Source organism: Delphinapterus leucas, chromosome 19 (genome assembly GCF_059928025.1).
Source record: "Delphinapterus leucas isolate spDelLeu-1000000601 "Yukka" chromosome 19, BTC_Dleu_Yukka2, whole genome shotgun sequence".
In the NCBI taxonomy this organism is placed as follows: domain Eukaryota; kingdom Metazoa; phylum Chordata; class Mammalia; order Artiodactyla; family Monodontidae; genus Delphinapterus; species Delphinapterus leucas.
Window position 1 is genome coordinate 21,202,981 of NC_143147.1, and position 26,379 is coordinate 21,229,359.

Genomic DNA, 26,379 nt, shown 5'->3' on the forward strand with positions numbered 1-26,379 from the left:
ACAGTCGGGGCTAAATAAAGTCTCCAAAGGTTTGGTTCCAGGCCAAGTCAAGACTCTCTCCAGGAGCCTTGATCTCCTCCAAGACAACAACGTGGGCTGAACAAGCAGGGCCACTTGCAATTCAGAGCCTTAGGCCAAGCAGCTCCATAGACAGTAGAATTCAGTCCATGGGCCACACCAGTTTGCAAGGAGCACCCCGTGGATGGGGGGGTCTGGTCAGAGCAGATGCCACTGGGTCTAGGCGCTATGTCCATGCCAAGTATCAGCCTCAACCCCAGGACAGCTGGCCCCTCCCTGAGTTGAGTCGATGCAGGGACTCAACTCCAGCCATTCTCTCCTCTCCCCAGCCCTAGGCACCAGGGAGGTCTCTTTCAGCTAATTCCTCAGCAGAATAGAGGGGGGGGGTAGTGGGGCGGGCACCGCTGGGGGACCCTCCTAAAGGGTAGATCTCCATATTCTGGGCTCCCTGCTGTCTGAAGCTGCAGGCAGGTCCCATGGGGTCCAGCAGTATTTTCAGAGTTCAGCTATTCACATCCCACACCTTTGCAGTTCTGTCATACATACCACCGGCACTATAATTTACTTAATACTGTTCTTCACAACAACTGGCTTCTTAAAAGCACAGCCTTATCCCAAGCATTATATTTGAAATCACAGGAAAGATGTGCAAGTCACTTTTCTATTTTTATTTTTGGTTGCATCACGCGGCACGTGGGATCTTAGCTCCCTGACCAGGGATGGAACCCGTGCCCCTGCAGTGGAAGCGCGGAGTCTTAACCACTGGACCACCAGTGAAGTCCCTATTCTTTTCTAAGATACATTAAAATTTACGCCTAACTATTAAAGTGCAAAATATATATCCAGGTGCCACCTAAAATCATCTCTCAAATCATCTCATATGTGGCCCACACTTCGGGAAAAAAACCTAAGTGGGGGACACAGGCATGGCCATCACTGCACATGGAGGGAGCGGAGACCTGGACAAGTGAAAAAGAAACACAGGTTGTTCAGATAATCCATTAAAAATCGGCACAGAATTAACCTGAAGGGTTAATCTGCATTACAAAAGGATTTCAAAATTCCTGACAAATGAGTTCTTTATATAGCAAGGCCCCTATCAGCCCTAGGTACCTTTAAATAGAATCCTATGAAAGATTTGGGGGACGTACGCAACACTTTACAGAGGGAAGGTGATGCTGCTATCAGTATTCACGTTATTATCAGTTTATAGACCATTAACTCCTCAAAGGGGAGTGTGGGTTGAAACGCATAGCAAGCTCCAGCTCTGGAGAAACCCACTGCCATCTTCACATCTGTCCCCCAGGAAGATGAAGCATCTCGGAAATCACACTGAAAACAGGATTGATTTATAGGACTGGCATTTGGACGTGTGCTCAGGAACACGACTACTGTTTAAGGTAAGTACTCCTGAAGTAAAGTAATAGCAAAGAGAGAACTGCCTTGGATTTCTACCAGCCGCCAAGAAGAGTCTACCATGCAGGAGTGTGCCCAGTCCACAGCCCAGGACAGGAGCACACCCTCCAGAAATGAGCCCTGACCTCACACATGTACACGTGCACATACACACACACACGGGCACACACATGCGCCCAGTCCAGCCCTGACTCAACGAGAAGTGGTCCCTCCTCCTCTGAATTTAGTACCCTTTTATCAGAACCCTTCTCATGGCCCTCCCTATTATCTGCGAACTTGCCCCCTTACCCTGAACTGTGAACTCTTTTTGAGAAAGGACCAAGCCTTGTTCACCTGTCTCCTCCCCCAGGCAGCCTGCTTTGAATAGAACACAACCTGACAGTGTTTGTTGAATGAATCAATGAGCTTTCTGTTCGTCTTCTCCCTCTATAGATGGCCAAGCCTGGTAGAGGAGAAGGGCATCCTAGACGTGTTCAGGCTGGGACAGGGGGCTTGGAATCCCCCAACACTCAGGAAAGGGGCCCTCCCCCCAGTGCTGGAGACAGGTCCGGGAACACTGAGGCAGCGAGGTAGAGAGGAAGACTCCATCTTGGCGCTCACAGGGCTCTGGGAGGAACAGCATTTTTAGGTGTGATGTACACCCAAGCCCCTTTGGTATCCGTGTGCTTCCTCCTTAGAACACCTCTGAGATGGAATAAGGCCAGGGACATGGTACGCCCTGTGTGGGCTCCATGGAGCCTCACTCATTCCACCAAGCCACTGGACACCAGCCACACACCAAGCACCGTGCAGCGTTCACAATGAAAACAAGAGGGCCCTGCCCTGGAGGAGAGAGGCACACGTCTAGAGTTCCAAACAGAATGAAACAGGGGCTAGCCCGGTATAAGCCAGACTAGAGGTCCAGAGTAAGGGAGGACCCATAAGGCAGCATATGAGTGGAACCCCATCTGTGCTGGGGAGGGTGTCTCAGAGAAGGGCCGTTAGGAACCCACAGAGGTCCCACCCTACACACTACTACTACTAAGCTCCCAGCAGGTGCTCTTGCCTCATAAACAGCCTTTTCCCCATCCTGTTCCTGGGATGGCTGGGCAGACCCTAAGGGCAAGGCCCTGGGGGCCCAGTGAGAGATGTGACTTACCCCAGTGTGCCGAGCTAGCACCAGATGAGAAAACCAGGGCTGGGGCGCCAGCCACTGCCAGCCTCACGTTACGGCTCCTCTCTGCCCCACACCCAGGCCTACAGCAACTGCTCCGCCCCTTCCACACATCAGCCATCTACCCGTGGGTCTGCAGTCTATTTTTACCTCCATTAGCTCCTCCTCTGATCCACACTGTAGCACGGGTGGAGCAGGGCAGTGATCCCCCATCTTACAGGAGGGACAAAGAGGCCCAGAGAGGCTCAGCGACAGCCTCCTGCCCAGAGCAATGCTCCGTGCACCATGCCCTCTGGGGTGCAGTGCTGCCAGGGCAGACAGGCTCGGGCCCCACAAGACGGGCGCTCTCTGTTAGGCAGCCTGGCTTGCAGTCTGTGAGCTCCCTGCCATACGTTCTCACTGGCCCTCCCTTCAAGCCACAGAACAGAGAGGAGGTGAGCAAAACACTGAGGTTAGAGGTGAAAGAAAGGAAGGACGGTGTGGTGTGCATGCCTTAGGCAGCACTGGTGCACTTTCAAGTGGAATCCCGGCCCCTGGGGCGGGGTGGGGGGGGCGTGAAGAGAAGGGGATTGAGGCAACCACTCCCCTCCTGCTCTACCTTCGAGGCAACTTCTCTGATTAAACAGAGGCATTGCTGCCGAGACAGCCCCAGAGTCGGTGGGCTGGGGTCCAGCAGATGTTTCCTGCCTATGCCCACCTTGGGTAAAGTGCCTAGGCACCTGGCTCCTGCCTCCAAGCCAGCTGTTACCGCCCCTCTTCGGCTGATCCAATTCTTTCCCTTCAAGGAAGTTCAGGGACCTCTGGCTCTCAATCTCTCCAAATGCTCTCATGCCCTAGCCCAGATTCACCAGATTCCACTTGCTTGGAAGAGAGTGGCTCCCTTGGCCTGAACTTCACAAGTGCACTTATCCCACTGCTGCCATGGAAACAAGGAATTACGGCCTCCTAGTTTCACGTCGACCAGCTCCTCTGGGGCAGCAGGCTGACACCACTGGCGTGCCCACCAGGGGACTCATGTCACTGCCAGAGAAAGCCCTCTGCACAACTGGCCTGGGGAAAGCCAGCAGCCACTCCCCCTGAGGACAACTGGTCCAGGGGGAGGCGGCGGGCACTGCGCCTCTCCCCCAGGAACAGCTGTGCCCAGAGCACAGCCCCTTGCATCCCTTGGCAGGCAGGCGCCAGCCCCTCTCAGGCTGAGGTGCTTCCACTCGGCCACAAGGTTTGTGCACAAATCAGCCATTTCTGCCGCACAGACTTCAGCAGTCAGAGCTGCGAGCCCTGCCCCCTCCCCCGACAAGCATCCAGGGCGTGTCACATTCCCACCTTCACAGCCACCAAGAATGGGGACCCTGAGCCGGGGCTGGTCGGGGTTCCCAGCTCGCACTCCTCCAGGAGAAACACATCTTCATCCTCCAGGACCTTGTCCAAAAAGCCTATCGCCTCCTCTTCCTCTTCCATGGCAGCGGGAGCCGCGGAGGGCAAACAGGAAGCAGGGTCCCAGCAGCAACGGCAGCGGCAGCGGCAGCCGTGGCCGCCGGCGCCCAGGAGCGAGGCCGGCAGGCGGGGACGGGAAGAGCGTGCAGGGCAGGCCTAAACCAGCACGCGGGCCTCCCCGGAGTCCGTCCTGGCGCCCGGCCACCGGCTGCCGATGAAAGGCTCCATTATGAGCCTTCTCCCGCCCGCCGGCTCCGGGTCCTCCCGGAGAAAGGGGAAGCGGGGCGTCCGTGCGGCCCCGGCCGCCTCTCGCGGGGAGCTCCGCCGCCGCTGCCGCCGCCGCGATTCCAGGGCTGTCACCGGAGCCCGCGCGCCCCTGCCGGCCGCCGCGGCCCTTCCTGCCGTGCGCGCCGGCTCTCCAGGCAGGCGGGGCCCCGCTCCCTGCCGCCGCTCCCAGCCCGGCCGGGCGCCCCGCCGCCGCCGCCGCCGCCGCCGCCGCCGCCGGCGGCCCCACAGATCCCGCCCTCCTGGACGCGGAGGTCCGCGTTCGCTCTCAAGACACAGGAAATGCACGACTCGACGGGTGAGGTGGAGCCGTTCCCTCTCTGCGGTCGCCGGGCCAGCCGGCTGGCGGAGGCTTCGGGAGCGCGGAGGAGGGGCGACGAGGCCGCAGCCGGGCCGGGCGCAGGGGGAGGTCCGCTTCCCAGAGACAGGCTTTATTTACAGCCCCTCACCGGCCCCGCGGGCAGGCGGGGGCGGAGCGGACGAGCAGCTGCCAGCACAGCCTCGCGGGCCCCCGGGCCAACCTCGGTGTCACCTTGGGATGCCTACAAGCCCCTTCTCATTTCCGCCTCAGGCTCTGACACCTTTGAGGAAGGGAGGCCAAGCCCTGGTGACAAACCATAGTTTCTTTCCATCGCCACCGAGGCTGAGGGAACAAGGCTTTGTGCAAAGGAGGCCTGACCTGACTCGCCACGAAAGCACAAGTGCCAGCCAGGGGCTGCAGCTGGGCCGCCTCGGGCAGCCGGAGGTGCCACACCTCCTCAGAGCTCTTTTCCCTCAAGAGGGGCCTGGGCCCAGTAGAACCAGCCCCACAGGGGAGGGTACACTTAACCCAGGACCAGGAGCACGCCAGCCCTGCCCACCCCCAGCCTGCTTCCCCTGGCTTCTTCCATGGTTACAGAAGCTAAACTCTGGTCCCCTAGCCCCATCCAGAGATGTAATCCATCTACTCTCATGGGGGTGGAGTTTAAGGGCAGCAGCTGGGAAAAGCTCTTTCACAACACCTAGGGCAAAGGTTGCCAACTCCAGCACCGAAGAGGGTGCAGGTAAGATTAGTTAGTGAAATGAGCCAGGTAGGGACCAGGTGAACTGAAGAAACTGTCACTCAGCTCCAGCTGCCGGCTGCCAGGGGCAGTGCAGGCTCAAGGTTGCCCCATCTTGGATTATTCAAGAGAAGCTGGAATCCGGATTGTTAGGTGATAGCTCTCAATTTAAAAATGATGGCAGATAAATTATATTTAAAAAACAAAACATGATGCAGTCTCAATGAAACACATCTGTGCACTGAATCAGGCCCACAGACAAGGTTGCTGCCTTCTTGCAGTTGGTTGTGTTTCTTTGAGGGAAGGTTGGGAGGTGTTTGTGTGTGTGGGGGGGGGTTGTTCCTTGAATATCACCTCTGTCCCATTTCATCACTGGACCTGGCATCTTGGAATCAAATTCAGCTTCACACACGACCAGCCCACTACTTATCTTTATAAACCTGTATAATACGTGCCACCAGCCAGACAGATCAAGTGAAAACTCTGGATGCTGAGTAATGAGCCCTGAAGCTCCAGCCCCACTCACGCCAATCCCCTCAATCTCCCACCAGCCCCCAAACCATATCTCTAGTCAGGGATTTCCTCAAAATCTTCCTGATGCTTCTAGCTCACAAGTGTCTCTCCCAGTACACAGTTGCCAGACCAGCCAGTGTGGTTCTTAATGATACAGTGTCTGAGTTGTCCATTAATGCCTTGGGTGTCTACCACCGGCCTCCTTATGCACACGGCACATCCCCTGTCAGGTGGCAACTGTATGGCCACAGGGGGAAGAGTCCAACTCTTTGGAGCTCGTTTGGAAATGCATTCCAAAGCGGGGGTTAACAGCGCGCCATCCTAGGCCCACCTGGGGTCATCACCTCTCCTTCCCACTGGGCATCTCAGCCGAGAACAGGGCCCTTGGCTGAGCCTCCAAGCTGGGTGGAGGGTTGAGGAAGAGCGAGGAGGGAAAAAGGAGAGGAATGGACATGGTTCCTTATCCCAACTCCCCAGAAAAGTCTGCGGAAGTTCTGAGCTCTAGGTGGGGCTCCTGCCATTCTATTAGAGCTGTCCTCACCAGTAAAAGGTTTCTCCCTGTCACCATAGCTGAAATGCAGACCAAGGGATTTGGGGTAGGTTCTCTGGGGCCTCAGGGCTGATGGGGCTCCCCAGAGGCACAACCCACCCCACACCCGCCCTCTCCCTCATCCCTGGTTCTTCCCTGTCCCCGCCTGGGCTGGGTTATAAATAGCCGGGGTAGATCTGAAGGGCCCTCTCAGCAACAATTCCTCATTTGGTTTGGGCGGGTGAGGCTGTTCCCAGCGCTTGGGAAAATCCAGGCCTGGCATTCCCCAGGGCACAAGTGTGCCAGCCCGGGGCTCTGTGCCAGTCTGTCTCCCATCCTGCAGGCTCTGAGTGCACGGCATGGGCTGCCCGCTCCGGTCGGACAAGCAGGTGTAATGGGAGAAGGGCCTAACAGCCCAAGGGACCGCCACCCCCACCGGCACGGTGTCCCTTCCCCCACCCAAAGGAACATGAGGGGCCCTCAGGAGTCTCCGAGAGTACCCCTGTCTCCACTCCCCATGCCCCTACCTAGCATGGCAGTGTCGACACCCACTTCTTCCAAACCCTGAAACCTCTCAGAAGCTGCTCCCTGAACATCCAAGGCATCTCCACTCCACCCCACCCGGGTTGGCTGGAAATTCCAGTGAGTAATTTGAATGCCCTTCCATCTCCACTGGGCACACAGACTCCACTCAGTTCTGCCCCTGGAGGGAAGTGACTCACAAGTCCCAGTGGTGCTTCCTCCCTTTCCCCTACCAATGCCCTGGACACGAGCTTCCTCCCTGCGTCCTCTACAACTCTGCCAGCTTTGGCCTGGCTCCGGACCCTCCTCTCCAGAGAAGCAGCTGCTCCAAAGGCCTCTAAACTGCCTTATTCCAAAGTCAGAGGCCTCCTTCTCTACTCCTCAGCCTCTGCAGTCTGGATGCTCTTAAATCCCTCAGCTTCTGTGGCCATGCTGATGCCGCCTCTGATCGCTCTGGTTCCGGCTGGCCCTTCTTCTTCCTGCCTCCTGTAAGTGTGGAGTCACCCATTCGGACCAGGCCGCAGCCCTCTGCTCTCTATCCTTGGAGAACTCATCCCTTCTCACTGCTAGGCCAACGGCAGCCCGTCACCATCTGCGGCTCCAACATCTTGCTCTGCTGGAGGGTGACATCTGTGCTGCCAGCTGGTTCTCCTCACTTGGAAGTCCCATGAGCAGCCCCTCAGCTCCACATCTCCAGACCAAACGACCCTTCCCCCTCCCTAAACCGGCTTCCCCTTCTGGCTTCTCCACTTCTGTGGCGGGGCCGCCATCTTGTGACTCTTCCTTCCCTCAGGCCCCACATCCTTTTCACCAAGTCCCCTTGGTTCTTCCTTCTCTTCCTTTTCCAAAGCTGCCACCCCAACCAAGGTTTGTAGAATCTCACACCTACATAACCGCAATAATATTCCACTTTGACTTCTGATCTTGCCTGTCCATCTATCTGTTCATTCAACCCAGAGAAGGCCTGGCATTACAAATACACAGACCTGGGAGACACAGGCCTTGCCATTAGAATGCTCTCAACCCAGACATATAAACAAATGAGGCAGTGTTCCCACTGGTCAACACAGTGGGGACACAGGACAAAGGCGCTAACCCTGCCTGAGAGGTAAAGCTCCACGGAAGCGTGGCTTCTGAGCAGCATCTTAAAAAGGGGAATCGTTTCCAGGCAAAGGGAGGAAAATGTTTTGTAAGGAACCCCAGGAAGCACAGCTGGAGGACAGAAAAGGGGCAGGTGATGAACTTGGAGAAGTGGGCGGGAACCACGCCCCCATGAACAAGGGGCACGGACTGAGATTTCAGACACCCACCAAATCCACGCTTTCCAAGCCACCAACAGTTTACTCTCCCCAAACCCAACAGCCTTCTCTCACACTCATTCTCCATCCCCTCATTCCCTTACCCACTCAATCAACAAGTATCTATTCAATTGCCCACCATGCACCAGGTGCTGTGCTAGCATCCAGGACACAGCCACAAGCGGGACGCTTTGTCTCTACCTCCGTGGGGGCTGATGGTCTCGGGGACAGACTGACCACCGTGAGCCGAGGCAGGGCCAGGGGAAGGGCACGATCTCAGAACTCTGGGGCTCAGGTACAACTCTTCCAGAAAGAATAACGTGGAAAAAGCTATTGTGATTTAATATGTTCTCACCCTCTGACTCAGCACCTCCACTTTAAGGAATTTCTCTGCAAAAACATTTCTACAAGGACTCAAAGATCTTTGTACAAAGATGTTCGCTGCAATGATGGTTACATCAGTGAAAGACTGGAAGCAGCCCAAATGTCTAACAGAAGAGGACTGGCTAAGTGAATTATGGTACAACCATTAAAAGAAACACTGCATACGGTCATGAAGGAGAATGAGTTGGTCTTTAATTACTGATATGCAAGATGTCCAAGACTTATTAAATAACCAGAGAAAATTGCATAACAGTATTAATAGTATGATCCCACTTTTTTAAAAAGTGTATATATATAATATATACACAGAGAAAAATGTACTTTTTACATATATGTGTATATATATATGTAATGTCTCACATGGAAAAAGAAGATGTCTCTTAACAGACATTCTCTCTGTAGGATGAGACTTAAGGAGACTTTCACTTTCCATATTATATGTTTCTGTAAAGTTAGAATTTTCAGTGATGTAATCAGGAAAAATAAAGAAATTAAAAAAAGAAGTGTGGTAAGTGCTATAATTGGGCAAGTAGAGAGTCACAGAAGGTTCTCCAGAGGAGGTGACATTAAAACTCCTACCTGGGGCTTCCCTGGTGGCACAGTGGTTGAGAGTCCGCCTGCCGATGCAGGGGACAAGGGTTCGTGCCCCGGTCCGGGAAGATCCCACATGCCGCAGAGCGGCTAGGCCCATGAGCCATGGCCACTGAGCCTGCGCGTCCGGAGCCTGTGCTCCGCAACGCAACAGGAGAGGCCACAACAGTGAGAGGCCCGCGTACCGCAAAAAACAAAACAAAACAAAAAAACTCCTACCTGAAAATGAACAGGGATTAGCCATGCCAGGGGGACTCAGGGGCAGACAGGACAGCATGAGGCATAATGAAATGAGTTCAGTCTGGGTGGCAAGTCTTCATCCATTCAACCAATACTTACTAGGCATCTCTTATGTGCCAGGCGCAGTTCTAGGCACTACAGTTTGCAGTGAGCAAACATTTTGGTACAAAAGTGACAAAGCTCCATGGCAGAGCTCACAGTCTAGCTGGGGGGTTGTCATGAGCCTGCAGAGGTAGGCAGAGGTCAAGTGGTCAGGTCAGGCACAGCCTTGACAGCATTGCTACGGGCAGGCATTGAAGAATTTTACAGGGAGTGACCAGGCAGTGTTTCAGTGCATCCCTCCTGCTGACATCAGATTACTGTTTCTAAAACACTGCTCACTCTGTACCCAGCAGGAAGCCACCAAGTCAGCCCTAAGAAGGGCAGTGGGGCCCTTGCTGATGGCTCAACTGATCAAACTGTTGACAACAACTTCTGCTGTTTGCTGTCCCATGAAAGGGCCAGGTGCATTCTCACCTCCAGGCCTTGACCTGGCTTGGAGCCCCCTCTCCCTCCTCTCTGCCTATCCCTAGCCCTTCCAACTTCCTTGGTAGGAGCTCAAGTCCCACCTCCAGACTTTCTGGAGCTCAGCAGACCCTGGGCCAATGAGAACTGACCCCAGGGGCCAGTGCCAGGGGCACTGTGTCACTCGGTCCTCCCAGCAGCCCTTCCAGATAGGAGGTACGTATCCTTATTTACAGCTGAGGGGACCAAGACTCTACAGGTTATCCAAAATCACAGAGCCAGAAAGACATAAGGCGAGGGCACTGAGGTTCCTGTTTTGGAGAGGTGGCAGAGAACAGAGGTGGTGAGCACCCACCACTGACCAGCTGTGGGGCCTCAGGTGGGTTATGTCACCTCTTTGCACCTTAGTTTTCGCATCTGTAAAATGGGGCAGTAACGGTGCCTACTTCCCAAGGTGTGGTGAGGACTAAATGAGTTAGTATTTATAAAGTGCTACAACAGTGCCTGGCATTTAGTAAGTGCTATGGAAGCGTTTCTCTTCTTTCTCTTCTTCTTTCTGCCACACAGGCAGGAGGGTTGGGGGGGTCTGTGTGGCTTTCCAGATAGAAGCAACCAGCCCATAACCCTGTGGGAGGAAGGTCCACAGGGGCATCATCAGAGCATCATCGTGGAAAGAAAGTGCTAGCACCCACTAGTGGAGGAACTAGGTGAGGAGGATGGAAAAGAGAGTCCGTGGGTAAGAGTCAGCCTGCTGTTGGGATGCTTCCTGCCCTTCTGCACCCTGGCAGAACCCAAAGCCCAGGGGGACATCCAGCCTCTGCCCCCTGGCGGCTCACCTGTGTGGCCAAACGTCTCAAACCGAAGGCGTTCTCAGGGGCAATTTCACACCTCTTGGTGCGATTAGGCGGGTCGGTTGGCCTCCCTGCCCCACCCGCAAAGACTGCCGAACCTCAAGGACAGAGAATGGGTCTGGCTCACTCTCCTATCCACTGTCCCTGGGACCTGCAGGAGATGAGCAAACCTTCACCGAATACATGTTGCTTTGGAAGCCGCCTTACTGGCTGATGTGAAACACACAGCACAGTAGCAGGGAGAGGGAGATCCCAGACAGGCTGTGAGCACTACGGGATGCTCCAGGTCGGCTGCGTGTGGTCAGTCAGGGAAGCCCAGATCCCAGCCATGTGTGAAAGGGGGGCGATGAGCCAAAAAGGCCAGGGAGCACCAGCCATGGAGAGGCTGAGGACCACAACCAGGGCACTGTCTCCCTACTTCCTATTCACATCCCCCTCAACTCACACAAGCCAAGGAACCCCCTGAGCCATAGCTCCTTCATCTACAAAATGGGGGGCTCTCCCAGTGGTTGCAGGGATAGGTGGCGATGAAGCCCGTGGGCACCTGGCACAGCACCTGGCACGTAGGGGGAGCCAGGCAAGCTCCTCCTCTTTGGAGTGGGGACCAAGATCCAGAAAGGGGGCAATGGGGAGCAAGGCTGCTGAGGCAGGAGGTCGGCAACCTGAGGAGAGATGTCTCTGGTTTTACCTGCATCTGGAAACTCCTGGGAGGCGTAAAGATAAAGGGCAGCCGCCAACCCACCCAGCCCAGGCCTCGAACGCCATCCAAAGAGAGCAGACTGGGACACCATCTCAGATGTTTCCGGCTTGCCACGTGGCTTCTCCTTTCACTTAGAAGCGACCTCCTTGTCCTGCAACCTCAGATCCCAAACCCCAAGGCTTCAGAAGGGACCAGGAAGGGAAGAGGGGGCAGCAGTTCGTCCTAGCTTCATCCCCTGAGACTGTATCTGCCCTGCCTCCCAGCTCCCTGGCCAACCCAGTGCTACTTGATTCAATTCCATAAATGTCGGGTGAATACACCTAGGTGCCCGGGAGCTGCTGATGGGGGTCCCGGAGATGATCGGGGATCAGGGCTCCGGATCTCGCAGGGCAGACGTGCCCCACAAGTAACTGCACGGTCCCCAGACAGCGGAGGGCTCAGCCACAGGCTGGAAAACCTTCACAAGGGAGGTGGTATCTGAGGGGACCTGGGAGCACCACACAGACTCCAGCATCAGAAAGGCACAAGTTTAGGGATTTCCTGACGGTCCAGTGGTTAAGACTGCTCTTCCAATGCAACGGGCACGGGTTCAATCCCTGGTCAGGGAACTAAGATCCCATATGCAGGCCCAAAAAAAAAGAATAAAAGAAAGACCAAGTTTAAGTATATCTCTGGCTCCCCATGTAAAAGGCTCAAGGTGAGTCTAAGGAGCTGTGAGGAAGCGGGGGTTGTGCGGGGGAGGGGGGAAGGTGAGGATGACAATGGTGATCATCTCAACTCTCCCCACCTATCTTTAAATTATCCTGCCGTCTGGAGTCTAAACTCCTCAATTCAGCGGTTAGTGCAGTACTAACATGTACAGACTTTACTGGCAGCATCTCATAGAAGCCTCCCGACAGCTGTGTGAGGTCAGGAGGGAAGAAATTCTCAGTATATTCACTTTACAGATGAGCGAACTGGAGCTCAGATGAGTGAAATCCCTCAGGTCACACAGCTAGGAAGTGGTGGCACTGAGACAACAACCAGATCTTCTCTCTGCCTTGTGGCCCCTTTTCACGGTGCCTCCCGAGAGGGGAGTCAGAGGAGTCCATGGCTTGTGGGGCACACGCTTTTCTGAATGACCACGGTCCTGGCAGGGGAACATGTGCCCCGCTTGTCAGTGATATGGAGAGTCCCGCCCGTCCTTCCCAGGGCGAAAGCAGGCCCTCTCTGCACCGGAGGGAGCTATACTCAGCCTGGGCTTGGGGAGAGTGAGGGTCTGCAGGGCGGGGCTTTCACCCTGATACCTCGCTGGGCTGCACACAGCGGCACAGCTAAGGCGAGAGCAGAGTGAGGCTGCAGGGCGTTCTGGGGAGTGAAGAGCATTTGTCCTGTAACACCGGAGACCCGGTTTCATCTGGGCTACCACACCTGGGAGGACAGATTTGACCCCAGAAAGGAGGTTGCAAAAGCAGATTCAGTTGTTGTCCAGCAAATATTTCATTAGACCAGGTCCTCGCAGTGCTCTGGGCTCCCCACCCCTCTAATGGCTGGTGAGGAGAGTCTCGTGGGCCCTGGGCGCCAAGGACTGAGGACCCACAGTGAGCCAGGCCCAGTGCTGCAGGCCTCACCTGAGCTATCCCAGTCCGTCCTCTCTAACCCTTCAGGTGGTTAGTCCTATTTAGAGATGAGGAAACTGAGGCTCAGAGGGGTTATGACACTGATCCAGAGTCCCACAGCTAGAGAGCAGAACATGTTCATCTATGCAAAGCTCATGTCCCTTCCATTCTCTGAGCTGCTGGGAGAGTAAGACCGTGAGGGCTAGTTTTATGCATCAACCTGATGGGGCCACAGATACCTAGACGTTTGGCCACACGTTATTCTGGGTGTGTCTGTGAGGGCGTTTCTGGATGAGATTAACACTTGAATCAGTTGACTGAGTAAAGCAGGTTGCCCTCCCAATGTGGGTGGGCCTCATCTAATCAGTTGAAGGTCTGGATAGAACAAAAAGGCTAAGTAAGGGAGAATTCACTCTCTCTGCCTGTCTTTGAGCTGGGACATAGGTCTTCTCCTGCCTTTGGACTCAATACGGACTAGAGCTTACACCATCAACTCTCCTGATTCTCCAGCCTTTGGACTCAGTCTGCAACTAACTATACTGTCAGTTCTCCCGGGTCTCTAGCTTGCTGACTGCAGATCTTGGGACCTTTCAGCCTCCATAATCTAGTGAGACAATTCCTTATAATAAATCAATCCTCTCTCTGTATCCTAATGGTTCTGTTTCTCTGGAGAACCCTAATATAAAGACCAAACCTTGGGCTTCCAGGAACAAGTTGGATGCACATTTGGGTGTGGAATGTCCGGCTGCCAGAGGGTAGATACCTGAATATCTAGAACAATCGTCTGATTTGGTCCAAAAGTCCCCTTGGTTCCCAACGCCCCAACAGGAAGCCTGGCAGGGAGGGGACCTGCCTGGTCAAATGAGCAGAGCCAAGTAGCAGAAACCTTGGCTTTCTTTTTTCTTTCCTTTTTTTTTTTTAAAAAAAAAACTGAAACAGCCCTCAAGTACTCCGGAAGAGGCGTGTCAACTCTCTCCAGCACCCCAATGTACACAGCAATACTTGCTGAGTCCACTAGATGGGGCCAGTGACACAGCAGAGAGGGCAGAAATGCAACTCAGGAGGGAAGGTAGGCTGGCAGCGGGTACACTGGGCTGGAAACTTTGCTAGGATCCCCAAATTGGATTAATGCTCCCCACCCCTACCGTGTATAATTTCTAGCCAATGGTGCAAAAATTAATCCTGGGGTTCGCAAGCACTTTGGCCAGTTGTCACTGTAGCATCTCTTGGATTTCAAAGTCCTCAAACCAAGCTCTTCCCTTGTGAGTCACCAAGCAAAATGGGCAGCATCGTAGTAAAGGAAGTCCCTGCCCTGAAGCCTCAGAGCTCCAGGTGGGGGCATCTCCCTGTTATGCCTGTGACCCGTTTCACTAGAGAAAGCACCTGAGTACCTTTCACCAGGGAATCTAAAAGTCGATGGAAAAGCACTCCAGCAAGGTGGTCATGTGATGAGGGAAGGAGACAGGACAGGAAGCAAGGAGGAAGGCAGAGGAGAAAGGGAAATAAATGGCTTTTCTCTTCAGCAAGTGGCTCTAATCTGGCCACACGTTCTCAACTCTCAGCCAGGATTCCTGGTGCTGTGTTGAGTCCTACAGTGACTCTTTCTACACCAGCTCACAGGGGTAATAGCTGAGTCTCCGGGATGGGAGGGGGATGTCTCTAAGCCCTGTTGTGGTCAGAGACCTAAAGGCAGAGACGGGAAGCAAGAGCTGTCACTTTGCTTCCCCTGGTTAGAGTCAGTTCAGGTCCCAGAGCACCCTCTCCTCCATCAGTAGCAAGAATCCTGCCCCGCAGGTCCAAGATGGCTATCTCTCACCTGCCACCCTTCCTTAGGACGACAGGACAATACCCCAGAATGTCAGCTGTGGGGGGCCTGAACCTGATCGACGCCCTTGCCCATCACTTCCACCTCCCACCTGCCCCCACCATCCCTTCCCAAACTTGCACTGCCTGGCAGCTGATAAGCTCTGCCTAGGCTTCTGTTGCCATGGCAACAATGTGGCTTCCCCCAAGTGGGAAGCCGGTTGCCAAGGCCCTTGTTGCTAAAGGCTATAACAGCCACCCGGCTGTGTGAAGAGGGGGTGAGAGCTCTACGCAGGAGTGGAGGGTGGCCAAGGAGGCTGGGAGGGAAGGAAGCAGGGGGTTCACAAGAAATGGTAGGGTCCAGGCAGCCCCCTGGCTGGAGTGGGGGTATGCTGGGCCCTGCAGGAGGGAAACAAGTAACTCGCAGCAACTCAGTGACTGCTCCTCAAGGGTATTAGACGGAAGAAAGGGGACCCCCCTATAAAACACACCTGGACAAGCCCCCTACCAAGCAGGACCAAGCAATCCAAGCCCCCCCCGCCCCCCACCCAAGAAGAAATTTGATTCTTCCCAATTTCTGAAAAATAGCCCCCAGGAATCCCTCTGTCTCACTTGCTCTTGTGTCTCAGACACACTCGCACAAGCTGAGCACGGACAGAGCTGGTCTCTGGGCCCAGGAACAGCATTAATTACAAGGATTGCAAACCTCCTCGCATCTCTATCCCTCCGCCTGTCTCAGAGCACATCCTCAATATTGCTTGTAAAATGCTTCTCTTTGGAGCAGAGCTCTCATCGGTGGACAAGAGGAGAGGTGGACACCATTACGGCTCATTCCCTTCCAGAGTCAACAGAGGAGGGCTGCACGGGGCCCTGGGTCCTCAGGGAATGCTACAGGAGCTGCTCACTCCCCCCACTGGCGGCGCCGAGGCCAGCCTTGGTTTGCTGAGCTGGGACGTGTGCATTTATAGCCCACAACTCACATATGCAGCCACTGCCCAGCCCGGGCCCAGAGAGGAGAGCCTGTTCCCTCCCACAAGGTCCCATCCTGCTAGAGAAGGACTGAGAGAGAAAGCTGAAAGAGGAAGTGAGGTGTCCAGGAGGCAGGGGGAGCAGATGGCTGGTAGAAGAGGCAGGGATAGGTGCAGCAGTGGCAGAGAGAGCAGCAGGCGGGGGGCGGGGGCTAATCTGAGAGGCCCAGGACCGGAATGAGATGATGAGGGCACCAAGAGCAAGCCCAAATTTCCCGAGTCCTGCACCCCAGTAGCGCTCCAAGCAGAGCGTGGCCCACGACACCCATGCCTGCCTACCCCCCTCCCCAAAAGCCCCCTCTTCCCAAACCCAGAAGGAAAAGCAGGTGTACCTACCCCAGGTGCCAGCCCCTCAGGTGGGTTGGGGGAGATGCTGTCCCCGCCACCCTGGTTCCGGGCACTGAGCTGGGGCGACATGGTGGGCGACTCATCGATGTACGGCATGGTCTCCGAGCCCTCCGGGGGCCCCTTCTGCTCTTCATTCCCCTCTCCGTCGTAGTCGTCTGCCCCGTAGCTGAAGTCTGAGACAAGGAACAAGAAAGGCCACTGAGAGTCCTCCACGAGGGCTGCCAGGGACTGGTAGCGCAGTGGGCGCCAGCGTCGGTCCCCAGCTGCCATGCCCCGGGCCGCACCATCCACGCCCAGCCCGGGCAGGGCTGCGCGGCCCGGAGAGCCAGCAGGCACCAGGAGCTGCGGTTCAGGGGCCGCTGGGAGTCGACGGGGAGTGGCTCCGCTGTTGCCACCGGCTTAATAGCATGTCAGTCGCGTATTTCGAGCCGCTGTTTCCTTTGCCTCCTGCCTAATTCCAAGTCTAAAAATTAACAGTGGGAGCAGGCGGCAGGACGCTTCCAACTCTCCTCTCTGAGTCACCATTTTGCTTTTTATAGGGAATAAGGAGGTGCGGGCGGGCCGAGCGATGTCACTTCCTGCGCCCCTCCTCTTTGGGTACCATTTGTACACTGAGCCCCATCCCTGGATCGGGGGGCAGAGCAGGGTTTGGGGTGGGGGCTGAGGAACGGCACCCGAGGGAGCCCTCACCCCTCGAACAAGGCTCCGCAAAGGTCAGAGCCCAAGGCTGGCAGAGCATGGGCGAGAAGACGGCCGGGCCTGGCAGGGATGCGGTTGCACAGCAGACTTCTCAAAAGCCGGAACTTATTTCTGTAATTTCAATGTAGGATTCCTTGGGAAAAGGAAGGAACAAACAGCCACAGGGAAGTCAAGCTGCCGTTAACCCCATCGGCGCTGCCAGCACCACTCGGGGGCCAGAGCCCCCGCCCAGACACCCCCTTCCTGGACAGCAGGCCGGGTCCATGGGGGCGCAAGGCAGCATCTCAGAAAGGCCCTCATCACACCCCACCAGTGAGGGTCTCTCCTACAGCTGTGTGAGGGACCCTCCCCCACCTCCACCCCTGGCTGGGTCTGTCCTGTCATCTGCTCAGATATCACTTCCTCCACAGTGTCCCCCCCCACCGCGCCCCCAGCGCCCCAGCTCAGAACTCCTACAGTGCGTGGCCCTCTAGTGCCCCCAGTGATCCTGTCCATTCGTCCCTGAGCACCTGGCGCGGGAACTGGGTGACAGCCATCGCTGTGTGCCCAGCAGCCACGGCCCACATGGGTCAGGATCTTGGGAACATGTGTGGAGTGAGTGAATGGGCAGAGGAATGCACTGTCCCTCTCAGGTCTGAGGCTTGAGCCAAGTTCTCAGCGGGGCCCTGGCTCCTCCTCCTGTCACAACACACCAGCCCCCGGGGCCGCCGGCAGCCTGAGAATGGTGTCAACGGGTCACCAGGGCGCCCGGCCACGGCCACACTCAGTCCAATCTGCCCCTTTGGCAGCCGAGAGCGTCCCCCAGCCTCGCTGCACCTGTTCCTGCCGACTTCCTCTCCAGTCCCGTGCTTACGGCCCATTAAGCTGTCAGGGACGTGAGCTATTATTTTTTTCCCCAGGACAGGCGTGCACGTGAAGAACCACAGGACCTAGCCATCCAGACACTGGGACGTGTCTGTGCCAGGCACCCGGGAAACAGGACCCACTGCCGGGAGGATACAGGGCTTCTGTCTCAGGAGCAGGTGGGGGTAAGCCGACTCTGCTATCTTCACCCCACCAATGGGGGTCTCTCCTACAGCTGTGTGAAGGACCCTCCCCCACCTCCATCCCTGGCTGGGTCTGTCCCATCGTCTGCTCAGATATCACTTCCTCCACAGTGTCCCCCCTGGCGTCCCAGCTCAGAACTCCTACAGTGCGTGGCCCTCTAGTGCCCCCAGTGATCCTGGGAGGGAGGAAGAAGAACCACAGTATCCGGGCTGCCCGAGTCTGGCACTGTGAGGGAGCCCGGCTGTTTGGTGAGACCTACTCACTTTGGAGAAGCACGAGGAGGGAACGAAACACCACGTTAACCTGCGGTCTTTCCTCCAGGAGGCTCCAGGCTGCCCTGTTAGTGCCTAGAGTCAAGCGGGGGATGTGAACTCTGATGAACACTGGCCTGGCCATCCGTTCAGATTCCAGCAGGCCCCGCTGATTCTCCTGGGCACTGACCAATTCCCAGGGGTCACAGGACCAGAGCCTTCACTCTCAGGATATTTCCCAAGGGCAAGGGGAGAAGGGACCACAGGGAAAGTGGTGAGGCTTGACTCTACCGCACAGTCTGCCGCTGCCTGGGTCACAGCAGGGTGGGAAGGTCTCTGCCAGCCTTCCGCCATGTGTGCCCAATTCATCTTTATCAGAGTGGTGCCCCTGGACCCCACATCTCAACCTAGCCACATCGGGGAGGCTGCTCTCACGATCCCCAGTTCACAGGCAGAGTCACTGAGTCTCAGAGAGATTTGCACAGAAAGGATCTGAATCCAAGTCTGTCTCCAAATGCCATCTTTCCCCCTCTGAATCTCACTAATCTTCTAGGGAAATCTCCTTCTACAGCCCTCGTCAGGGGAGGCTGACCAAGGAGGTGAGAGAGGGCTGCCAGCCACAATAGCGGGGTGCCCGGGCGTGGAGGACAGTGCCCTCAGAGCTCTCTGCAAATGTTCCTGGATACTGTCCCTTTCATTCCAACCTCCAGGAGACCCTGACAGCCCGGGAAGCCAGCCAGAGACCCCGGAGAATCCTACCAGGAAAAGGGATACAGAAGACAGAGAAACAACCCTTTGAGAAAGCAGGAGCCCTGGGGACTCAGGAGGGTGGAAATCTGCCAAGCACAGCCTTCAGTCTGTGCAGGTCCACAGACAGGAAGGCTGAGTGGACCATGGCTTGGCCAGCAGGTGTCAAAAGAGAAAAGGCAGAGAAGGCCGCTGACAGCCAATATCCATTTCCCCTCCTAGTAACAGAAATCTCACTATCTTTGGAGTGGCAGTGTGCTCCGTGGCTAGCTAAAAGGCTACTTTTCCTAGTGGTGTGGGCCATGTGATGAAGTTCTGGCCAATGAGATGTTGAGTGGATATGTGTGGAACTTTGAAGAAAGTTGCTGAGATTGTTTTCACTGGAAGGTATTTTTCCCCTCTCTCCATGCTTCCTCCTTCTGTTGCCAGTTTGGAAAGCAGATAGGAGAGCTGGAGCTCCAGCAGCCGTACTGAGCCATGAGGGGACCTTGAGGATAGAAGCCAGTGCTGAATATAGCTGAGCACAAAGCTAGGAGCCTGGGCCCGTGATGGCACAGTGAGCCAACATACCACCCCAGGAATGTCTACCTCTGGACTTCTTTTATATGAGAGAAGAAAAATGCCTATGTTATTTAAGTCACTGTTATTTAGTTTTTACGTTATATGCAGTCAAACCTAATTATAACTGATCCAGATGGTTTTCCTTGACATTCTATCTGGATGCTTTTCCTACGGTCTTCACTGTTCCTTCTAGTCTCCTTGGTGGAATCCTCTTTCCCCACCCACCCCTTAAAAATTGGTATTCCCTATACATCCTTACAGTAGAATACTGCTCAGCAGTAAGAGGGACAAAACACTGAGACACACAGAAATGACTCTTACAGGCATTATGCTAAGTGAAAGAAGCCAGACAAAAGAACACATCCTGTATGGCTCCACTTATGTGAAGTTTTAGAACAGACAAATTTAATTTACGCTTGGAAAAAAAATGAAAATTGTGGTTGCTTCTGGGGGTCAGGTAGGGACAGGAATTGACTGTAAGGGGCACAGGGAGTTTTCTAGGGTGATGGAAATGTTCTGTATCTTGACAGGGATTTGGAGTACGCAGGCGGATGTGTTCACTGACTTCGTCAAATAGTACACTGCATCAAAGATTTGTGCATTTCACTAAATATTTAACTCTAGTTAGTGACATGAATGTTTAAGTGTCGAGGTGAAATGTATTGATGTCTGCAACTTACTCTGACGTACATAAAAAACAAGATGGGTTGATGATGTCCAGAGGGATGGCCAGATGTGTGATAAAGCAAGTGGAGAAAAATGATAATTATAGACTCCAGATGGTGGGTACATAGGTGTTCACTATACAATTCTTTAAACTTTTAGGTATGTGTGAAATTTTTCATAATAAAATGATGGGGAAAAATTGGTGTTCTCCAGGCTTCTGTCACCTCTACTTTACTCCCTCTCCCAAATTTTATTTATATTCTAGGGAGAGGTCTGGGCTGCAGACCCATCTCTTTGATTGTTTCCTGGACATCTCCACCCCCAGGAACTTCAAACCCAAGCTTTTCCTGAAGTTAGTCTGCCAGATCACTCAAGTTGGAAACCTAGGAGTCGGGCCAGATTCCTCCCTCTTCCTCCTTACCTCCTACACCCTGAAATATCCCCACTCCCCATGCACCTTCCCACCCTCACCAACTCTTACAAGGACAATTCCAACACTCTCTCCCCGTGACTGCCAGACTGCAAATCTGATCGTGTTTCCCCACTGTCAAAATTCAACAGTTCCCCATTCACTTCAAACTCCCGGGCTCAAGGCCTTTCATAGTCAGCACCTGACTCTTCCTTTACAGAGTCGTATTCTGCCGCCCTGTAATATCAGACATCTTCTAGGTAGGTCCCTGAAAGGGTCTGGATAGTAGCCCCAAAATATATATGTCCAAATCCTAACCTTGGTACCCATAAATGTGACCTTATTTAGGAAAAAGGTCCTTGTAGATGTAATTAAGTTGAGGATCTCTAGATGAGATGATCCTGCTTTAATTGAGTGGGACCCAAATCTGATGACATGTCTTTATAGGAAACAGAAGCAGAGAAGACATAGACACGCAGAAGAAGCCCATGTGAAGATGGAGGCAGAGACCCGAGTTATCTGGCCAAAAGCCAAGGGATGCCTGGAGCCACCAGAAGTTGGAAGAGGCAAGCAAGGATTCTCCCCCTAGTGCCTTGGCAGGGAGCATGGCCCTGCCAGCACCTTGATTTTGGACTGTGGCCTCCAGACTGTGAGAAAATAAATTTTGGGGGTTTTTTTGGCCACGCAGCTTCTCAGATCTTAGCTCCCTGACCAGGGATCGAACCCATGCCCTCTGCAGTGGAAGCACGGAGTCTTAACCACCAGACCACCAGAGAAGTCCCTGTGATGACTTTTTATTTTTACTTTAATTTTTAAAAATATCTAGGGGCTTCCCTGGTGGCGCAGTGGTTGAGAATCTGCCTGCTAATGCAGGGGACACGGGTTCGAGCCCTGGTGTGGGAGGATCCCACATGCCGCGGAGCAACTAGGCCTGTGAGCCACAACTGCTGAGCCTGTGCGTCTGGAGCCCTGTGCTCCGCAACAAGAGAGACCGCGGTAGTGAGAGGCCCGCGCACTGTGATGAAGAGTGGCCCCCGCTTGCCACAACTAGAGAAAGTCCTCACACAGAAACGAAGACGCAACACAGCAAAAATAAATAAATTAATTAATAAACTCCTATCCCCAACATAAAAAAAACTATATATATATATATCTTTATTGGAGTATATAATTGCTTTACAATGTTGCGTTAGTTTCTGCTGTACAACAAAGTGAATCTGCTATATGTATACATATATCCCCATATCCCCTCCCTCTTGAGCCTCCCTGTGATGATTTTTTTAATGGCAGCCCTATGAAATTAACACAGTCCCCAAACACACAGTTTCCCACCTCTGGACCTTTGCACATGCTGTTCCTATACCTAGAACACCCTCCTCATCCTTTGACCACCCAGCGAAGGCCTATTTAGCCTTCAAATCCAGCTCAGTTCCACCCTTCTCCTATGAACCTCCTTGCCTCCTGAATATATAAAGCACTTTTGCAATCCAATGAGAAAAAGACGAATACCTCAACTTTCTAAATGAGTTAGAGAAATGAATGGAAAATTAAAAAGAGAATTACAAATGCCCAATGTGTGTGTATATATATATACATATAATATATATATATAACATATATATGTTAAATGTTAACCTCACCTGTAATCAAAGAAAATGCAAACCTCTATTTTTTGCAATTTTCCTATCAAATCAGCAAGGAAAATACTCAAGCTTGTAAGAGAACAGGCACTCTCAAAATCTCTTGGAGGATATGTAGAACTGGCACAACTTTTCTGGAGTCAACTTGGTATCAAAAGCTTTAACAGTTGGTACAGCTTTTAACCCAGCATAATCTGAGACTGTGTCCTAAGAAATTAATTATAAATGTACATAAAAATAAAGTTACAAGGTTATTAATCACAGGGATGTTTATGATTGTGAAATATTAAAAACAAGCTGCATGATTAATTATAGGGACTTGGGTAAATTATGGTATTTCTCCAAGATGGACTACTATGTAGTCATTAAAAATTACCTGGATGATTTACATCACCTTATTAAGTGAAAAAGAAATTAATAATAGTATGTACAGTATACTATGTTTGCAAAAAAAGTCTGTATGTTGCCTGCAAGGCAACAATACAAAATAATTATAAAGCATTCAGATTCTGAGAATCTGGGAGCAATTAATACATGGTCTCTGCTCTCTAGGTTACTAGCAGACACTGCTTGTCTCCTACTCAATATCTACCTTCTCTCCTTCCCTGCTTACCTTATGCTGGTTTTATATGAGGTGGCAATGAACCCAGTCCCTGGCAAAGTACCCCCTTTCTCTGCCTCTCTTACAACTAGGAGTGACCATTTGACATAGTTTTTGGTCAATGAGACGCAAGTGTAGGCCTCTGGCAAGGCCTTTGCTTTGATAATTAAAAAGGGACTTTATACCTTGAACTCAGATGTGATGACCAGAGCTACAGTGGTCATGCTGCTGCCACGAGGAAATGATCATGAAAGAACGCAGACATTTCCCGGATGCTACTGAGCTACTGAGCCACACTAGAAACAGCCTACCTCACTTCTTGCTAAATGGGAACTATAAGCCCCTAATACGTTGGATTTTCTGCCACATAAAATGAACACATTCCTAACTGAAATCCTTACAGCCCAGTAGAGGAAGGCAGTCCAACAAGCATGAAAACATCCAAGATGCTATGACAGAAGTACCTCACAGGCAAGGAAAAGAGGAGGGAGCAGGAAACAGTGGGGGTGAGAGGATGGCTGGATGGGCTTGGGTGATACTCCAAGGAAGGTGGTTTATCACTGTGGCTAAGAGCAAGGACCCTGGGGTCACACAGTTTAGGTTCCAATCCAGGCTGAATCACATCCCACTCCTCTGTGCTCAGAAGAGTGGCTGGCACAAGGCAGCCACTTATAAGTGGATATTGGTTAAACCAATGGCCGTGAAAGAGGACGACAAAGAGATGGAGTACACAGGGCTACTGCAAGGATTAAGCTGGATAACGCACGCAAGGCACTCAGCACATAGTAAGCACCCAATAAATCTTAGCTGCTGTTATTAATATAATTAATCGAATCTTGAGAGATGTGTGGGTGCTTGCCAGGCAGATGGGGGACAGGAGCAGAGTTCCAGGCAATGAGAAGAGGCTTGGCAAAGGCACAAAGTGCTTTAGGGGACTATAAATAGCCCAGCCTGGCTGGAACACTGAATGAGCAGGGGGGTGAGGGGCAGATTGCACCGGAGAAGCGGGCACAGACCAGCACACCAAGGGCCTTGTGAGCTGAGCTAAGAGTTAGGTAGGACCCAGGGAAGACGGTTGATCTCGACCATTTCCTGCAGTGGGGTCTTGCCAGCCACGTGATTGCCGAGCATCTCTAACTTTGGATAATTTCTCCCGATGGACGCGTATGTTCCTCTGTTGAGTTACAATGCAGGGAGAATCCTGTGACCTCCAGATCGCCTAGGAACAGCCCAGATTGGGACCACATGTGAATGTAGGGCTACCTATTCTAAGCCTGTGATGGAGTCTGTGCCAGATGAAAGGATATGAACCAACCAGTGACAGACCATGGAGACCTCAAACATGCTCTTTTGGGGCAATGTGGAGAGTTGGCCAGTGGGGGTCAGTTCAAACCCAAATGCCCAGCTCTCGTTTCTACCACCTTCAGCTCTGGGAGGCGCAAGGCGGCGGGGAAGGGGCGCCCGGGTGGCTGGAGGCACACAGGTGTCAAGCTGTCTACAACGCTCCCCTGAGACTGTCCATCGCCAACGACTGATGGACACAGCCAAGAATCCATCCTGGTATCCCAGTCCCTGGAAACAGATGCTGAGGGGAGTTTGCGGGTTCTTTCCAACCTCCTCTTAGACACTCTAAGAACCTGTGGGTACAGGATAAAGGTAAGTTCCAGGTGCGGAAAGGTCCTGCCCTCCCAGCAGGGGAGGTACAAAGGCTGATATTAGGTGATAAACCCACTTTCTGCCCTAGAACTGACAATGGGAGTGCGGGGGGAGGGAACCTCAGGAGAACAACGAGGGAAGCTCAGGCCTGCCCATCCTTCCCACCAAAGCAGCATCCAACTTCCTCAGAGAGCATCAGAAGTCTCTGTATGCCACACGCTGTGTCAGGTGGGGACAGAGCCACAGGGCACAGACTCCGTCCTCCCCTCCAGGACCTCACAGTGTGGTCCTAGCATGCTCCCTGTCATCTGTGACTGGGCCGGGCCGTGGGCTGTACACTACCTCATTTCACCATCAGAGCAACCCTATGATGGATGAATCTTACCATGTGTTGAGCAAAAGAAACCAGACCCAGAGGAGCACATGCGGTAGGATTCCATCTCTATGAAGTTCAAGAACAGGCAAAACTAAGAGACAGCGATGGAAGTTCACAGTAGTGGCTACCTGGGGGTGGGCGGCAGGAGGCAGTGGGCATTGACTGGGAAGGGGCTTGAGGGAACTTTCTGGGTTACTGGAAACGTGCTACATCTCGATCTGGGTGGGTACATGAGCAGACGAACGTAAGGGTTCATTAAGCTGTATGCTTAACATTGCTGCACTCAAATTTTGTTTAAAATTTAAAAACCAAGTTTAAGTACCACCATTGTGATTCTCATTTACAGTTGAGGAAGTGCAGGTATAGGGGATTAAGTCACTTGCCCAAGGTTTAAAGGCTGTTAAGTGCACTTAACAGACTAGCCAGCTAGTCTGACTCCGGGACCTGTGTTTCAACCATTATAATGTGTAGGACCTGTACAAATAGAAAAAACCACCTGGGCAGGTTGCTCTCAGGGCCCATGAGTGGAAGAAACAACCTGCATCAAAGTCTGGAGGAGGAGAGGGCCGTTTGGCGAAGGGTCTGAGTGTGCCTTGACAGAAGTGAGAGAAGAGGGGCAGGAAGAGGCCATTCCCACTGAGGGGGACAGAGCTGCAAAGACCCCGGGCAGGACCACGCCCTTCTTTTCAGGGCCCTGATGAACAGACTGGTGTCGCTGAAGCTGAGGTCCCTCCTGCACGGGTACAGTCCTTCCAACTTGCCACTCCTGTCACTAGCTCCCAGCAAATGCTTCTGTCCCCTGCTCAGACCTCCCCTGGATGTCGGGCACTGGATTGAGGCCTGCACTGATCCTGCTGTGAAACCGTGCACATGTGTTTTCCCAATGTCGGCCCCCGCCCCAGGAGTTGCACAGAGCTGCCCATTTCCCCCCAGATCCTCTAACTCCCCCACACATTCCCAGCGGGCCAGGACACTGGCTGTTCTCAACAGGCGGGTCCGTTCTGAGGTTGATAACCACACACAGTGACCCTCATCTCCTTCACACAGCTCGAGGCACACAGGGCTACAGAAGTTGGCCTCTTCTCCCCCAACAACCTGGGGGAAGCCAAGATCCCCAAGGCAGACTCAGAGTCCAGAGCCTTGGAGCCACAGAACCGGGAGGACTGCTCTGCGGATTGTCAGCTGGTTGGTTCTGGCCGCCCCAAACTTCAGTTTCTCATCTTCGAAACAGAATAACAATGCCCGTGTCACAGGCTGGTTGTGAGACATTAAACATTATGGGGGTTAAAGAACTTGGACAGCATCTGGGCAGAACAGTCCTCAGGAGAGGTTGCTGAAGGAAGAGGAGAAAGGGCTGGACACTTTCAGGGCCCCGTGACCCCAGCTGACCCCGGAGATCCCCTTGGGAGCCCCTCAGTGGTGGCATGGCACCAAGGTGAGGCATCCTGGGACCAGCATCTTTCCCATGGGA

General features: G+C 53.5%; 1 protein-coding gene across 3 annotated transcripts in view; it reads right to left on the reverse strand.

The window, feature by feature from the left end:
* The window catches only part of ABR (ABR activator of RhoGEF and GTPase), a 178,161-nt gene that overhangs the window by 76,466 nt on the left and 75,316 nt on the right, over nucleotides 1-26,379 (reverse strand). For 2 of the 3 annotated variants that reach the window (XM_022595769.2, XM_022595770.2), the window contains exon 2: nucleotides 16,244-16,428. In XM_022595769.2, coding sequence (XP_022451477.2) covers nucleotides 16,244-16,428 — 185 coding nt within the window. Of the gene's footprint in view, nucleotides 1-3,910; nucleotides 4,474-16,243; nucleotides 16,429-26,379 lie in introns of those variants that run through there. The other variant, XM_022595771.3, reaches the window with a different exon arrangement.